The 17,175-nt window shown below is 48.8% G+C and overlaps 1 protein-coding gene across 5 annotated transcripts in view; it reads left to right on the top strand.

Annotated features, from left to right (window-relative positions):
- Positions 1-17,175, top strand: part of LGR6 (leucine rich repeat containing G protein-coupled receptor 6) — a 121,221-nt gene that overhangs the window by 88,509 nt on the left and 15,537 nt on the right. For all 5 annotated transcript variants that reach the window (XM_023247376.2, XM_011290944.4, XM_023247375.2 and 2 more), the window contains 5 exons: positions 11,330-11,398; positions 13,436-13,507; positions 13,704-13,775; positions 15,067-15,135; positions 16,392-16,463. In XM_023247376.2, the coding sequence (XP_023103144.2) occupies positions 11,330-11,398; positions 13,436-13,507; positions 13,704-13,775; positions 15,067-15,135; positions 16,392-16,463 (354 nt within the window). The remainder of the gene's footprint in view (positions 1-11,329; positions 11,399-13,435; positions 13,508-13,703; positions 13,776-15,066; positions 15,136-16,391; positions 16,464-17,175) is intronic.

Below are 17,175 nucleotides of genomic sequence, written 5' to 3' on the forward strand. Positions count from 1 at the left end.
TTATCTACCTTCTCCGAGACTTTGCCCAAATGTCACCTTTTTAGCGAGGTCCTCCCTGATCACCATTTTGCAAGCACTTCTTATCATTTGCCATCTCCTTTTCCTACTTAATTTTCTCTATAGCACTCACCAATCTGATATTTATGTTATTATTTATTTATTCAGGTTGTTTTGTTATCTTTCTCCCACCTTTCCATGAGTTTTTTTATGTTTATTTATTTTTGAGGGGGGAGGAGAACAAGCAGGGGAGGGGCAGAGAGAGAGGGAGACAGAGGGTCCAAAGCAGGCTCTGTGCCGACAGCAGAGAGCCCAAAGTGAGGCTTGGTAACTGCGAGATCATGACCTGAGCCAAAGTCAGATACTTAATTGACTGACCCACCCAGGCACACTCTCCATGGGTTTTTGTAGCACCTGACACAGTGCCTGGCATGGCGAAAGTGCTCAATAAATATTTGTTGAACAAATGAATGGATATATAGCCCCTGGCAAGTCTCTGCTCCTCTTTGAGCTTCAGTTTCTCCATCTGAACCATGAGAGCATTGGACTATCCAATCTCTAAGATTCGTCCCAGCTCTGGACATCCATACTAAGTGCTGTGCAGAGTCTCCAGACCAGACCTCTTCTAGTAAAGATGGAGAAACTGAAGCCCTGGACATGGGCTGAACCCACAGGGATGGTCCCTTATCCTTGCCTTGGGGCAAGGTCCCCTGACCCGGTTGAAGCTCAGGATCCTGACATTCGACCAGTGAGTTGAAGTCACTAGGACCAAACCTCAAGCTACATTCTGCCCAGACCAGGGCAACCTCAAAGACCTCAGGTCCCCTGCATTAATGGGCCCATGGCATCCAGGTGAGGAAGGTGCTGCCCAAGGGTCTGCCCACATCTAGATGATGGGATCCTATTATACCATTTCTAAGTGTGGCTAAGGCTTTTCTGGGGGAGGGTGGTGAGAATATGAAATGTTTATGCACCTTGTCTACACCTTCAAAGAATGTGGGAGAAGACTTAGGTGGAATGTGATGATTGTCTTTGAAAGATCATACATATTTTATGGTCTTTCAGCTGACAGGATGAGGGCCAAGAGAGGAAGTAAGGGTGGTGCTCTAGCTTGGGATGAGGAAGGCTTACTTAATCTGCAGAATAGCCCGACTGTGGCCCCCTAACGCCCAGCATAGTCGGTGAGCCCTGCCATTTGCATGGTCCGGGCAGAAACTGGATCCTTGTTCCCCTGGAATCTCAGAGATGAGTCCCGTGCGGGGGCAGATTGGACTGTTGCCTTTTACCTCCCTTCCGGTTCTGGGCTTCTCTGATCCCAGGTGCTTTATTCGGGCAGGGCAACAAGTAACCTCAGTGTCAGAGATCGGCAACTTTCTTTAAAATTGGCGCTGTTATTGCTTCGGATATTTTCTGAATTTACTTTCTGGTGGAGAAGCGAGCGTAGGTGGAGGGAGGGTAGGAGGAAGGTGTGTCTGTATCTCTCAATAGAAACCGATGACAATTTTACTAATTGCTGCATTTATTAATGGGTGGCCTTTTATGTAGGTTGTTTAGAAAGTAAAACAATGCTATTAGTCATAAAGTCTTTGTTGTTTCCTGGCTTGCCAGGTTATCTGCCCCAAGCATGTGAAGTCAGATGGAGATAAAGGCTCAGTCTGCAATACAGGAAGAGCAATTAAGTCATGTATTCATCGTGCCTGCCCGCTTTTGTTACGGGCCCTTTGGGAGAGAAAAATGGTTCAGAGTTTACAATCAGAAATGTCTGTGTTTTGTGTTTCACGCTGGGGAGCTAGGCTCACCCACATTCCTCCATGTGCCCTTATCTGTTGATCTGGCAATAAACATAAATATTAGCCTTGAGAATAAAAGTGTAAGCGGAAACCCAATTAATTATGTTAATCTTCCTTTATTGTTGTGAAAAGTAGATAGACCAACTTGTGTGTCTGCTGTTGCAGTGTCGGATGAATGGAAGTGCCTGTTCTGGTGTCTAGTGTCTAGTAAAAGAAAGAGGGGGAAAGAATTGGCATTATTTGAGTATCCAGACCAGGCTCTGGACCGGATGAACAGAGTAGCCTTATGTAATGGGCATCCCTGATGTACAGGTGAGGAAACGACTGAGCAAAGTTAACTGGCTAGTTCGAGGTGATCCTGTTGGTACACAGAGGACAAAACTGTTTTCACTCTAAAACATATAACACACAAATAGACATCTAGCCTAACAACCAATTGGTTTTGACATGCTTGTTAGCACCCAAAGAGACTCCCACAGGAGTTTCTTCCCTTGGGAGGAAGCCTGGTGCGCCACCCCCCCCCCCCCCGCAACCCACCCTGTTTATCCTTCTTCCCACTCTCCCTAAAACTTTTTTCTCAGCCCTGCTACTTGGAGCCTAGCCAGGCTGCAACTCTGGGTGGTACACAGAAAAGATGTTAAAGCAAGAGCCAACAGGCCTCAGCTCTGGGACTTGCAGTGATTTACCTCTTGTCTCTGAGCCTCAGTTTCCTTATCAATAAAAAGATGACTGTTAAATCCTGCCAGCTCTGTGCTCTGAGTCCATCGTGAGGCTCCCCAGAGATCTCAGGAGTTGGCCATTCCTGCACAGCCAGATGGAATGGAGAACACTGGGGATGTGGGTCCTTGAGCAGCTTGGGGCTTGGGTCACCTGCTTAGCTACTTTTACCGATTGTGTGGGTCTACCATCAGTTTTGATTGGATTTGGCTGGAAGCAGCTGAGCAGATGAAGACGCATATCAGCCATGGACAGCTGCAGCCTCTGGACTGAATTCCGGCTGGAGCTGGGAATGGTTTTTCTTTAACCTCAGCCCTCCCCTGCCTGCTCCCAGCTCCTGGGAGCAGCATACAGAATAATTCTCTTCCTGGGCTTCTGGCTGATTCTGGGCTATTAAAGATAATAAACTATAAAGCCATGGATGAGCTTTTCCAGGGAGGTTTAGGGCATCGTAAAGCACCTTGCAATGGAGGAATCGGATCAAATCAGCTTGTGGCCTGACGCGGGTCTTTCCTGCGATTGCCGAGAGGCTGTATGTTGGCTTCTGATCCCGAGGGGCTGAGACACTGCCCCAGTGTGGCCAGCCACAAAGGCCAAAGCAACTCCCATCTCCAGGCCTTGACAGTGGCTCAAATGATCATTCTTGACAATGACCATACGCATATATGGCCCTGTGCCTGGGCTTCGGGAGACTCAAAAGGGAGCTCATGTGCTTCCTGATAGTGGCAAGCTTCCTGTCTCATGGGGAAGGCACTTTGTACACAGATAACCCCATTGTGGACTCAAACTGCCTGGGCTTCAGTCCCAGCTCTTTCATTCATGGTCAAGTGATTGCCTCTCTCTGTGCCTCAGTTTCTCATCTGCAAAATGGAGATAATAATAAGTATTTACCTCAAAGGATTGGCATGGGAATGAAATGAATTAATATATATAAATCACCCAGAATCGTGACTATTACCTAGTAATTACTCTGATTATTATCGTTATCACCACCACCACTACCACCACTATTATTATTCTAATATTAAGCATGTTTCTGGAGAAAACATCAGAAAAGCAATGAGAGAGTGAGTGATTCATTCTGACTGCAGGGATGGGGCTGGGTACATGAAGGAAGGTATATTTGAGCCTGGACTTCAAAGGGAGCTAGGATTTCGACATCTAAGACTGGGGGTAAGGGCATCCCAGGCTGAAAGCATGAAGGGCACAAGGAAACACACGAGGCTGTGAAAACACATGGGGGCTGAGATGGTAGACAGAGCTGAAGATGTATAGCATCAGAGCCCATTGAGGACTTTGAACTTTGTTCTGTAAGTAATGAGGAAGCCTTTTCAGATTTCTCAGCAGGAGAGTGACACAGTCTGTTTGGCATTTCAAAAAGATCTTCCTGGCAGATGTGTAATAGCGAAGAGTGTGGACTCCGGACTCGCACTGCCAGGGTTCAAATCTTGGTTGTGATGGTGAATTAGTTAAGGTAGCCAAATTGTGTAACAAATAGGTCAAAACACATATAATGGCTCAAACACAATAGAAGTTCATTTCTGGATCGTGTAATAGTCCAAAGAGGGTGTTTCTTCTTGGCAAATGGCCCTCCTCCATATGGTGACTCAGGGACCTGGCTTCTTAGGATCTTGCTATCCCTATCTCCTCACTGTCTTTGGCACCTAACTAGTGAAAGAGTAGAGAGACCGTGGAGGAGACAGGCTGGCTAGTTAAAAATCCTGCACTAAATGTAGGACATACCACTTCTGCCCACCTTCCATGGGAAAGCACACTTATTGCAAAGGAGGCTGGGAATACACTCTAGCCACATTCCTGGCTATTCCTCCCATTACCATAGGATAGCGCTGTCCAACAGAACTTTCTACAATCATGGAAATGTTCTAAATCTGTGCTTCCAATATGGTAGCCACTTGCCACATGGTATATTGAGCGTTTGAAGTGTCACTAGTGAAACTGAGAGCCGAGCTTTTATTTTACTAACTTGTAACTAATTTACGTTTAAACAGCTATGCATGGCAAGTGGCTGAAGGTGTTGGGCTTTGCTGTTGTAGAGAAAGGAGAGGGTGGATTTCGGTGGATAGTGATGTCTAGCATGACTGTTTAATAATTGGGCAGGTTATTGGACATCTCTGTGCCTCACGTTCCTCAACAGTAAAATGAGTATATTAGTGGTAATTACTTCTTAGGCTGTCATGAGGATTAAGAGATCATTCAGGCATAGCATTTAGTGCCCAGTGCATAATTCGTGCTCAACCAAGGTTATCTTATGGATGACTTAGAGGCAGGGACTCCAGTTAGGAGAGTATATAACAGTCAAGGGAGACACTCTTCCAATCTCACCTCCAAATATTGCCCTTTGCTCAACCAAACTGTGCCACTTATTCTCCAAACTCCACAGCACATACTTCCTTTAAACCATTCTCTCTCTGATCGACTAACCTATCCTTTCCTTCTCTCTACCTATTGAAATCTTGCCCCACCGTCAAGATCTGGTTCAAATGCCACATCTCCATGAAGCCCTGCATGAAGTCTTCTCAACTATGTGTGATCTCCAAAGGTCCTGATGCTTTGTGTATTCCTCTGCACGCATCATGCCAAGGCCACTCATCTGGTTGTCTTGTGCATTTGTCCAGACAAGACTATCTCTTATGCATCTTTCTACCTTCTGCTTTACCCAGCAGATTTTTCTGTGTATTTTGAGCAGGCAACAAACATCCATGGCACTGAATTGAATCCATAAGGGGAAAAGAGAGTTGTGAAGACATGCTCCCTACATGGTTAGAGCCAGAGATTACATCCAAACAGCACCAAATGAAGCAGGGCTTTGCCAATTATCCAAGTCATTGAATCTGTGTAGATATCCAAATGGGAAAATTCAGGCCACCCCACCAGCGTGTAGTTTGCAGAATTCCTTTTGACATTTGCACAGTTTTTATTCTCCACATTGCTCTACAAGAAATGGCCTTTGAGTTCACATGCCTTTTACTACATGTCTTTTCCCACTGTCTGTCAGGCCATTTCTGGAAGGATTCCTGATCAGGAACTGCAAAGGAAAGCTAGAACCACTCACTTCGGCTGCCTGGACATGAGTCCAGTGAACTGTGTAAGGGCTCAGTGATAGCAAAATCACAGGTGACCCGTCTTCCCATGGCCTCTGTGGCCCTGGGCAAGCCTAACAGTGAGTGCCCCTCAGGATTATCTTGTACCTTTCTTGACATCAACCTCAAAATCCTAAAGATGTTCCGCCAAATATTGTAGATACTCTTAAGAGTCCATTAATTCATTCTTTAATTTATCTAGACCGGTTCATTTATTCATTCAACAAATATTTGTTGAGCTACCGTTCTGTGCCAGTATTTTGGTGTTTAGAATGTGAAACAAAGTTTCTATTTTCAACCTTCATTCTAGTGGGTGGGAAGAAATTTAGCAAACAAATACACGTCAGATGTCAGTATAAAGGAAAGCAGGATCTCTCATTATCTATTGCTACATAAAAAACCACCCTAAAATGTAACGGTCTAAGACAATAATGTATGATTTCTCATGAATCTGTGGATCACCTGGGCTCATCTTGGGTGCTTTTCTGCTGGAGACTTTGCCTGGGCTCCCTGACCAGGTTGCAGTCTGCTAGAGGGTCAGCTATGACTAGAGGCTCTAAGATGCCTCATTCACATGTCTGTGAGTGGGACCTAGGTTCGGGCTGTTGGCTGGCCCTCTCCACAAGGCCTTCATTACCCAGGAGGCTAGTACGGGCTTCCTTGCATGGTGGTGGGAATGTCCCAAAGGAGGGCAGAGGTTGTGAGGCCTCTTGTGACTTGGGATTAGCTCACACCATGTCAGCTCTGCCTTATTCTGTTTTGGTTAATGCCAGTCACAAGCCAGCCCGGTCTCAGGGTTAGGGAGGCAGAAGCCACTTCTTTTTTTTTTTTTTTTTTTTCCTTTAATATGCTTTCTTTCTTTATTTATTTATTTATTTATTTAAAATTTTATCTAAATCTTAGTTTACATATAGTTAGTTAGTTAACATATAGTATAATAATGGTTTCAGGAGTAGAATTTAGTGATTCATCACTTGCATACAACAAGTGCTCATACCAACAAGTGCCCTCCTTAATGCCCATCACCCATTTAGCCCATCCCCCCCCCCACCTCCCAGCAACCCTCAGTTTGTTCTCTGTATTTAAGTCTCTTGCGGTTTGCCTCCCTCTCTGTTTTTATCTTATTTTTCCTTCCCTTCCCCTATGTTCATTTGTTTTGTTTCTTAAATTCCACATATGAGTGAAGTCATATGATATTTATCTTTCTGTAACTGCCTTATTTCACTTAGCATAATACATTCTAGTTCCATCCACGTTGTTGCAAATAGCAAGATTTCATTCTTTTTAAATTTTTTTAAATGTTTATTTTTGAGAGAGAGAGAGAGAGAGAGAGAGAGAGGCAGAAAGAGAGGGAGACACAGCATATGAAACACGCTCCAGGCTCTGAGCTGTCAGCACAGAGCCCAATGTGGGGCTCGAACTCACAGACCACGAGATCATGACCTGAGCTGAAGTCAGAAGCTTAACCAACTGAGTCACCCAGGCACTCCACAATTTCATTCTTTTTGATCACTGAGTAATATTCCATTATATATATCACATTTTCTTTATCCATTTGTTAGTCAATGGACATTTGGGCTCTTTCCATGATTTGGCTGTTGTTTATAGCACTGCTATGAACATTGGGGTACATGTACCTCTTCAAATCAGCATTTTTGTATCCTTTGGAAAAGTACTAGTAGTTCAATTGCTGGGTCGTGTAACTTTATTTTTAATTTTTTGAGGACCCCCCCATACTGTTTTCCAGAGTGACTGTACCAGAGAAGCCACTTCTTTTTTTTTAATGTTTATTTATTTTTGAGAGAGAGAGAGAGAGAATGCAAGTGAGGGAGGGGCAGAGAGAGAGAAGGAGGCACAGAATCTGAAGCAGGCTGCAGGCTCTGAGCTGTCAGCACAGAGCCTGACGTGGGGCTCGAACTCACAAACCATGAGATCATGACCTGAGTCCAAGTTGGACACTTAACCAACTGAGCCACCCAGGTGCCCTGAGAGGTCACTTCTTTTTTTTTTTTTTTTTAAATTTTTTTTTTTCCCAACGTTTATTTATTTTTGGGACAGAGAGAGACAGAGCATGAACGGGGGAGGGGCAGAGAGAGAGGGAGACACAGAATCGGAAACAGGCTCCAGGCTCTGAGCCATCAGCCCAGAGCCCGACGCGGGGCTCGAACTCACGGACCGCGAGATCGTGACCTGGCTGAAGTCGGACGCTTAACCGACTGCGCCACCCAGGTGCCCCGAGAGGTCACTTCTTAATTGGAGAAGCCACAAAGGACTTGTGGCTACTTTTTCTCCTCCAGCTTTATTGACATGTAATTGACATACGGTGCAGGTTTAAGCTTTACAGCCTGTTGATTTGGTACACTTACATATTGCAAATGATAAGGCTTGGGACCACTTTCAACCTACCACACAGAGTAAAGGAACAGCAAATGAGGGGCTATGCTGTATTAAGTAGAATGGTCAGACAAGGCCTTTCTGATGAGGTGTTATTTGGGCAGAGACCTGAATGAAGTGAGGGAGAAAGCCAGGCAAATATCTGCAGTGTTCCAGGCAATGGAATCGTGAGCTAAAGCTCTGAGATCAGGCCAGTGCAATTCTTTGCATTTACGATAACACTGCAACATTAAGGCTTTAAGTGAAGATGCTCTTCCGTTACTTATAGGAAATCCGGTTCTCCTTGGGCAGCACTGGAGAATTCCTGAATGGGCTGAGTCAAGTTAAAAGGAGGTGGGGGGGGGGGGCACTTGATTTGGAGACATTGAGATGTGAGGGCGACTCCTTTATAAAATCTAAGACCAGAAAGAGTCCAACTACTCGCCCCTGCTGCCTCTAGTCTCAAGCCTTGCAAGTAGAGTGTCCAGGCACCTCCTACTGCCACCTGTGGTAGAACTCCAGCAATGTGGAAATTCCCTGGTCCCAACTCCAGTATCTTTGGTTTCCAGGAAAGTGCTTTGCACGTAGCCTGCCCTCAGCCTGCTCTCGTCCTTCCCCTCACATAGTCTGTGGGGAGCCTCTCCGTGAGTGAATCAAGGTTGGAGTCATTGGAGGGAAAGGTGTAGGATTCATGAAGGACCGGAGCAGAGCAGAGCAAAGCAGGAGGGTTTATGCTATAATTACCCCAAATCACCAGGGGAGTCGGAGTGTAATCGGGTAATTAGTGTGTGTTGGGGGTGGTGTGGGGGGGTGCAATTATCCGGCTCACTGGCTGCCAGACTGTTGTCACTGTTCTTCTGGCCCTTGGGCCGGGTTCCTGGCTCTACCTGTGGACTATTAAGTGTAATGACCCTGTCACGCAGAGGAGCCTGTCATTATGTCTGTGTTAACATGGTATTTACCCACAAAACCTGCCAAGTCACTCTGTGATTAAAGAGCCTCAGCATGGTCCCCTGCCCTGGCATTGGATAGTCTTCTCATGAAAGTTGTCAGGGCAGGCGTGGCTTTAAAAGGCTGAGAGAAGTTGGGCTGGGGTCATCCTGGGGGGCTCAAGAGAGACACTGTACCTGAGCCCTCCCTCCCCGCCATTGCCAAAGCCTGAGACCCCATACTCCAGCCACAGGAATCTGGAAACACCAAGACAACCCCGTGCAAAATCAGGCACATCTCCACATGGGGCTAACCGATCGGCCACTGAGTGAAACAAAAGTCTACTTTGCTTTTTTAAACTATATGTTCACAGTAATACCTGCAATCCAGCATCCTCACACAGTTTATTCTAGTTTTTTTTTTTTAATGTGTATTGATTTGAGAGAGAGAGAGAGAAAGTGAGGTTCCAACTCATGAACCGCGAAATCATGACCTGAGCCGAAACCAAGAGTGAGTGGGACGGACACTCAACCGACTGAACCACCCAGCTGCCCCGAAACAGAAGTCAACTTTAAAATCTTAAAGGGGGGTGCCTGGGTGGCGCAGTCGGTTAAGCGTCCGACTTCAGCCAGGTCACGATCTCGCGGTCCGTGAGTTCGAGCCCCGCGTCAGGCTCTGGGCTGATGGCTCAGAGCCTGGAGCCTGTTTCCGATTCTGTGTCTCCCTCTCTCTCTGCCCCTCCCCCGTTCATGCTCTGTCTCTCTCTGTCCTAAAAATAAATAAATGTTGAAAAAAAAAATTTAAAAAAATAAATAAATAAATAAAATCTTAAAGGCTGAGGGGCACCTGGCTGGCTCAGTCAGTGGAGCACCACAGGTGACTCGATCTCAGGGCTGTGAGCTTGAGTCCCGTGTTAGGTGTAGAAATTACTTATGAATAAAATCTTTAAATAAATAAATAAAATCTTGAGGGTTGATCATCTTTTCTGAAGTCTCTCCTAGGAGGGGTAGGAAGGGAATCTGGTCGCGTAACATAGAGCAAAACTCCCCCGAAAGTCTTCTGTGGCTCTTCCTCCCTACTTCCCGATCACATTTTACTGTCTTCCCCCAAACACAGGCACTCTCCCCACTCTTTGGCAGGGCTCCCCTGCCTTTGGGCCTTCTTTGTCACAGGCAGTTCCAAATCTTTTCTAATGAGAATCAGGTTTGCTCTCCGTGTTTTTCATTTCTCCTCTCTCCCTTCCCCCTGTCCCCCTTGTGGCCTCAAGGGCACAAACACAAAAGACCCCTTCAGAGAGTGGACAAGCAGGGCTGTGAGCACCTGTGGGCCAAGAGTTTGCCCCTGGTGCCTAAACAATGCTGCCGTGAGCATCCTTATACAAATACCTTTACAGGTGGGTGTGGACTTTTCCCCAGGACAAACTCCTGGCCTTGAGGTGACTAGGTATGAATCTTGTCATTTCAAAAGACGCTGTCAAATTATGTCTAAAAGATAACACACATTTCAATTCCCACTAATCATTTATGAGAATGCATGGCTCCCCACATTCTTTCCAACTTGGGTTGCTACTACTTTTTAAAAATTGCCTCCGTTGTTTTCTGACTATACGTGTGATACATGTTCATCGTAAAAAAAAAAGGGGGGGGGGAAACGAAGAAAAGACTAAGAGAAAATAAAGACTAGCTGTCATGCCATCACCCAAAGATAAGAAGCACTGATCCGTTTTAAAGCATTTATTTTAATGTTTATTTTTGAGAGAGAGAGAGAGAGAGAGAGCGCGCGCGCGAGTGGGGGAGGGGCAGAGAGAGAGAGAGAGAGAGACACAGAGCCTGAAGCAGGCTCCAGGCTCCAGGTTCCGAGCTGTCAACACAGAGCCCCACATGGGGCTCGAACCCACGACCCGTGAGATCATGACCTGAGCCGAAGTCGGACACTTAACTGACTGAGCCACCCAGGCGCCCCAACACTGATCTGTTTTATAGACAGCAGAGGCCACAGCTAGCCAAGGTAGTCACCTGAGGGAACCTTCCAGAATCCTCTTGCTGGTGACAAGGGGCTAAAGATGGCCCCATTCTTTCCTCTGTCCCTCCCCCAGCCACTGACTGTGTCTCCAAAGGCTTGAGGGATTTTCCTCAGCCAGTGGGGACTCTTCCTGAAGGAGTCAGTTGCAGGTATCCACATCCCTGAAGTGTCTCCTCCAAACAGTGCTGTTGCCAGGAAGACTTCCAGCCTGAGGATTTGTGGAGTAGGAATGGAATATGAACATTCCAAAGATGTGTTTCCAGGCATTGACAGCTGGACCCGACAGATTGGAAAACGCATCTCTCCGGCCAATCCCAGAGCCAAGTTTCTGTTTTTCAGGGGCCCTGACATGCCCTGTGAAGCCACCCTTCTAATGACTACTCTTACTTTCCGTCCCAGAGACCTGAATTATAATGAGCTGCAGGAGTTTCCTGTCGCCATCCGGACCCTGGGCAGACTGCAGGAACTGTAAGTCCCTCTGCTGGTTTCTGTGGGTGTCCTCCTCTCCCAAGGGCAGGGGCTGAAGCCAGTTCTGGGCCTCCCTCGCAGCCTCACCTCCCGGGGTCCTTGTAAAAACTGTAGCTTTGTGCCCTCTGCGGCCCCCCCGTGCAGGTCTCAGTAGTCGCAGACCTCATTAGTGTGGCACTGAGCATTTCCGAGAGGTGTGTCATCGGCAGAAATGGCTCTGAGCCCTTCCAGCCTGGAGAGACACATGGCACAAGACACCTCCTGGGAGGCTGGGCCTGGCACTGCCCCTGCCTTGGTTGGCGTGTGTCTGGAGATGAATGAGGAGAGGAGCTGGGGGCTGGTCTCTGGGCTCATTCCTCAGCACCTGATCTCATGGGGAAGCTCAGAAGCCCGATTTTGTTCCCCACAGTCGCTACCTATTAGTATTCTATTTTAGCATCGACTGTGCCCAGCACTAAACACAAACAAAGAGTAAGATAGCCCTGGACTGTTCCCCCAGGAACCTTCAGGTCTGTTGAGGACACAGAGTAAAGCAGGCACCAGGACAGAGCAGCTTAGGGTCGGTCTATAATTCTGGCCCTAATTGTCCAGGGGTAGCTAACATGACTGGGAATCCAGAGTAATATACGAAGAACCTTGTAGACTAACTAACACATGTGAGATGAACCTTAAGGGGTGGATGGAGTTTCAGTGGCGACGGTGGAGGACGAGGGAAGGCATTTCAGACAGAAGAACCATGGAGGCAGAGACCCAGATTGGAAGTTGAATGGGCAGAGAGATGACCCCAAGGGAGACCAGGCTTACTGGAGGAGAGGCTCTCGGCAAACCGTAGGAGATCTACTGGGGGTAGAGTGGACTAGATTAAGGGAATCTGAGGTTGGTGAACAGAGCCCCACACTTACAGGCAGCCCAGCATCTTTACTCAAACCACCGCCTGAGACCAGCCCAACCCCATGCCACCACCCCCCCCCCACCCCACCCCGTCCGAAGTTGGCAGGTAAGAATTCCAGGTGTGTGTAACAGTTGAGGAACAACCAGACCGGTTGGAGGGAAGGGTCTGAATGAGAAACTATTGTAAGTCCCCCTCCACTGCCATTGGGGTCCCAATGAGTATAGACGTGTGTGTGCACGCGCGCATGTGTGTGCCTCTATCTGTCCCTATCTTTCTACATCTATTGAGAGGAAGCTGCTTGAGGACAAGGCCTCTGTCCTATGAACTTCTAAACATCTCAGCGCTTAGCTCAACACTAGACACAAAGGAGGAGTCCAAAATCGTATAAGAACAAATTAACAAAGGAATGGAAGGTAGAAATAATAAGGAGAAGGGAAGAAGGAGAGAGAGAGGGTGGATGCCCAGATGGCATGAGGAGACACTAGAAGTCTCCAGACAACAAGAAGTTGGCCTGGGGGTGCTGCTCAGCATGGATTATGTGCTTCCCAGTCCAATATTTATCTTGAGATGATCACCCCGACTAACCAAATGCATAACTCCCAGCTTCCAGAGCCCTCCCTCCTCACTTCCACACACAGTAGGCCAGTCACTCAACATCCACTGTATCTCCCTGCTCCTGCTGCTGCTGCCTTTCTAGGTTCCTTAGTCTCCGGACCTGGAGGCCAAGCCAGCCTCCATTCGGGGAGCAGCTCTCGTCCCTGGGACCCTCAGAAATTCTGCTTTTCCCATAGGCCCTCAGCTTCCTCCTTGGGGAACCTGTGGAGTTCCTGCCACAAGTGACTGAGGAGAGGAAGACTCTCCTGGGATCCAAACTCAGCCTCCTGCTCCCAAGTTCTCCCCCCTACCACCCCCTTGCTCTCTGAGGCTCCACGCTTCACTCCCTTCACAATTGTCAGAGAAAAGGTTGGGTGTGTTATCAAATGAAGCAGAGACTTCACAGGCAGGAGGCGAACCCGGAATCTGGACTGATGTCTCTTTGGTCCTATGGCCTTTCTGGTCAGCTTTCTGGAAGCTTCATGGAGTTCTGTCTCGCCCTCTCCATACCTTTCTCCAAGTCCTCACTGACTCATGGTATTGCCTTCCAGGGGGTTCCATAACAACAACATCAAGGCCATCCCAGAAAAGGCCTTCATGGGGAACCCTGTGCTGCAGACCATGTGAGTACTCGTTTCTCCCGGCTCTTGGTGCTGTGCAGTGTTTGGGGGACGGGCTGGGGCGGCAGAACTCTGGGAGGGGGTGCCTTCCCCTGTGTGCTCTTTCCTGGTGCCAAGGGAGGAGAAAGCAGAGATCTGCCTGGGTCCTAGCTCAAAGGGCCAAATAACTAAATTTGGTGTTTGGGTCTTTTTCTTCCAGACACTTTTATGATAACCCAATCCAGTTTGTGGGAAGGTCGGCGTTCCAGTACCTGCCTAAACTGCACACGCTGTAAGTTGGGCCCTAGAGCCTGCCACCGTCTGGACCTCTCCCATTCCTCACTCCTTCCGCTGCCTCCTGCCTCCCATCTGCAACTCTCTCACCCACAGGGCACAGCACCCACTGCCAGGCCTGGTCTCCTTCGGGGCTGTGGCCTCTGTTGGGCTCACACCTATTCCCAGCTCTGGCTGCACTTAACAGCTTCCCTTCACCTTCCTGTGCTTCTTCCCAGATCCCAAATGAATGAAGAGAGCCCTTTTCCATAGTCCAGGAGTTTAGTCTGGCCTCTTCAGAATCCTGCTCGGGGCAGCTGTTTCCATAAATACTTGCTCAAGAACCAATGACTGGGATAAGGGCCTGGTTCTCCAGTGACCTGGGAGCATGAATCCCTGGGCTTTTTGTGGTACTATCTTTATTGCTTTGGGCCCAAAGGCATTCCCTTGTTTCCTCTCTCCCATTGTGTTAAACCCCAGCCCAAGTTCCACTTCTGCAAAAAAACTTCCACGGATTACATTCCACCTGTGGCATCACAGTAACATAGGGAACATCTCTAAAGCACATACTCCCCTTTCTTGTATATTATCACATTCCACTGTCACCCTAGCCCTGTGAGGTGAGTGGTGTTAGTACAGTTTGTAGATGGATCCTGAGGCTCCCAGGCCCTGGTCAGCCTTGAGCTAGAACCCTTGACTCCAGATCCTAGGCTCATTTCTGGACCCTACTGCCTCCTTGTGGTCCTGTTGAGTGCAGACCTGTGTGGGTCCATGTCCTCATGGAGATAGAGGATGGTGGTGATGGAAAAAGCCAACAGTCTAAAACAATTTACGAGAACCAGTGGAGAGGTTGATAAAGCTTTAGCTGATGACACTTGAGGGGAGACTCTAGCTCAGGCTATAATAAGCAAACCCCAGCAGCCAAGGACTTTTTCAGTAGCACCCAAGCAGTAGCCTTTTAAACAGAAGCAGTTCCCATGCTCCTGTCCTGTGTTCTTTCTTTGTTCATTTGTTTTGTTTTGTTTTGTTTTGTTTTGCATGCTGGGGCCCTAGTGCTGGGTTGCCTGCTCTGTCTGGGCTACAGTGGGCTGAGCCAACTTAAGGAAATGGTGGTTTAGACCCTGCTGAGCCAAGGTCCCCCCCTACCAGGGCCTGAGTAGCTGGAGTATTTTGAGGTTGGGCAGTGGTGGGGGAAGGATGATGTTTCCCAAAAGGGTAGAGTCTTGAGGGACAGATCAGTGATGCTAGGGAGCCCAGATTATCAGGATGCTCCGACTTCACCCTTCAGACGTTGTTGCTTCTGTTTCCAGATCTCTGAATGGTGCCACGGACATCCAGGAGTTCCCAGATCTCAAAGGCACCACCAGCCTGGAGATCCTGTGAGTGGATACACTTGCCTTCTACCTCATCTGTGTCCCTCCTTTGCTCCCAGGAGGTCTTCTGTCTGCCTGTCTCCTGGAAGTCTGTCCAAATTCTTTGCTTGCCCCTTATCTGGCCTGCTTCTGCTGCTGGCTCCAGCCTGGCCCAGAGGTCACCTGGCTCAGCCCCAGGTCACTGCTGCTGGCAAGGCAAGGCCAGGAGTGGCAGGTGGTTTGGGGGTGAGGAGGCTGGTCTTCTCTTTCCTATGCTTGCATTTTTCAGGCATGACTTCAGAGTTCCTAACCCCAAGTCATGAGGGTGCTGAGGACCCCACCACAGGGGGAGAAGGGTTGTGGAAACACATCTTCTTTGCCTTTCCGAAGAGTGATTCCAACAAGGATTTCTCATATGTTCTATCATTATAGACTGCCGGGTGGGGGAGGGGTGTCAGAGCGTAGTAGGCCCTCAATACATTTTAAAAGGATGAATGGAACAATCAAGCAAACACCCAGAGTGGGTGTTAGGAAGCCAACTGTCCTGCCCCACGTCACATGGCTCATTCATGGCATGGCTGGGACAGGAACTCTCCTCTGTGCCTCTATTGTCTTCCCCTAGATTTGCTGGCATCTGGAAAATTTTCCATGAGGGAAGTAATAGGTCCCCAAGAATGACCTCGGCCTTGGGTCTTCCTTGGGACACCCTGTCCCCAGCCAGACCTGCCCCCACAGCCCTCTCCGTCCCAGCCCCTGGTCCTCCCCTTCTTTCCCATCCCATCCCCCTTCCCCAGGGCACAGGGAGCAGGCTCTGTGCGTGGTTCCCATGGTTCCACTAGGGTTGTTTTGTTTAGTCTTTTCCTATCTACTCTGTGCCCATGGCTATCCCCCTTCTCTAAGGAGAGCAGACCAGATTCTAGTTCCTGTCCTACATAGCCAGTGTTGCTGGAGACCATTATGAGACAATGGGTGGGGACACGATGGGTGGGTGGGGTGGGCTGGGCACGCAGGAACTGTCTGCCAAGCAGAGAGCCCCTGGGCTGTGTCCCTCTCTGTCTGTTGCCCACACCTACCCTCCTCCAGTCCCAGGGGAGCCTGGTGCTCAGATGCCAGGCCTGCTGCCTTCTCTCCCTGCAGCCCCACCCCTGCCCTGTGCCTCCTGCCACTTCTCTTTTGTCAGCTCTGTGCTCCCATGTCAGTATCAGGCCCAGAGCTGGAGACGGGTGGCTGGGGATGGCAGGGCCCTGGGCCTGGTGCCAGCCCTGTCTCTGTTCTCTCTACAGGACCCTGACCCGCGCAGGCATCCGGCTGCTCCCACTGGGGATGTGCCAACAGCTACCCAGGCTCCGAGTCCTGTGAGTGGTTCACGAGCATTCTCCAGTCTTGGCATTGTGCCCTTGTTCCCATGGGCTGGCAAAGGCCCCTCCCGCTCCTGTCCCGCTTGGTTACCTCTCTTCCTGGAGAGTGGGACACATTGGGCTGCTGCTGAGATCCTGCCCGAGAAGCACTGGGCTGTCCTCTCTTGTTCAGGGTAAAAAGACAACAGCCTTTGGAGTCAGACCAGGGTTGGAGGCTTAACTCTGCCACCTACTAGCTGCATGAACTTGGACTCACTCTCTAATGTCTCAGGGCTCCAATTCCTCACCAGCAAAATGTGGATAAATGGGTGAGGGTTGAAAAAAAGTTCATGTACAGCACATAGCGCTGGCCATGGTAGGTGCTCAATAAATGGCATTATTTACCTAGTAATAAGAAGAAAATTAGCCCCTTGTGCAGCCACGGAGGTATTTAAGTGGCCTATGAAGTCAAGGGGAGTTTTCCTTTCTCCCCTGAATCCAGCCGGAACCTGAGGCTCATCCACACGGACCGTAGCCCACAGCCGAAGATGGGGAGACTGACAGATGACACTCTACACGCGAACAGAGCTAGACTGGGTGGAGACATGGGCTCCAGACCCAGCCTTGCCACTGCCTGGCAGTGTGTCCTTGGCAGGCTCTGTCCCCTCTCTGTGCCTCAGTGTCCTCATCTGTTAGATGAAGGGGTGGGGCGCCAGATGACCCCTAAGGG

Source organism: Felis catus, chromosome F1 (genome assembly GCF_018350175.1).
Source record: "Felis catus isolate Fca126 chromosome F1, F.catus_Fca126_mat1.0, whole genome shotgun sequence".
Classification (NCBI taxonomy): domain Eukaryota; kingdom Metazoa; phylum Chordata; class Mammalia; order Carnivora; family Felidae; genus Felis; species Felis catus.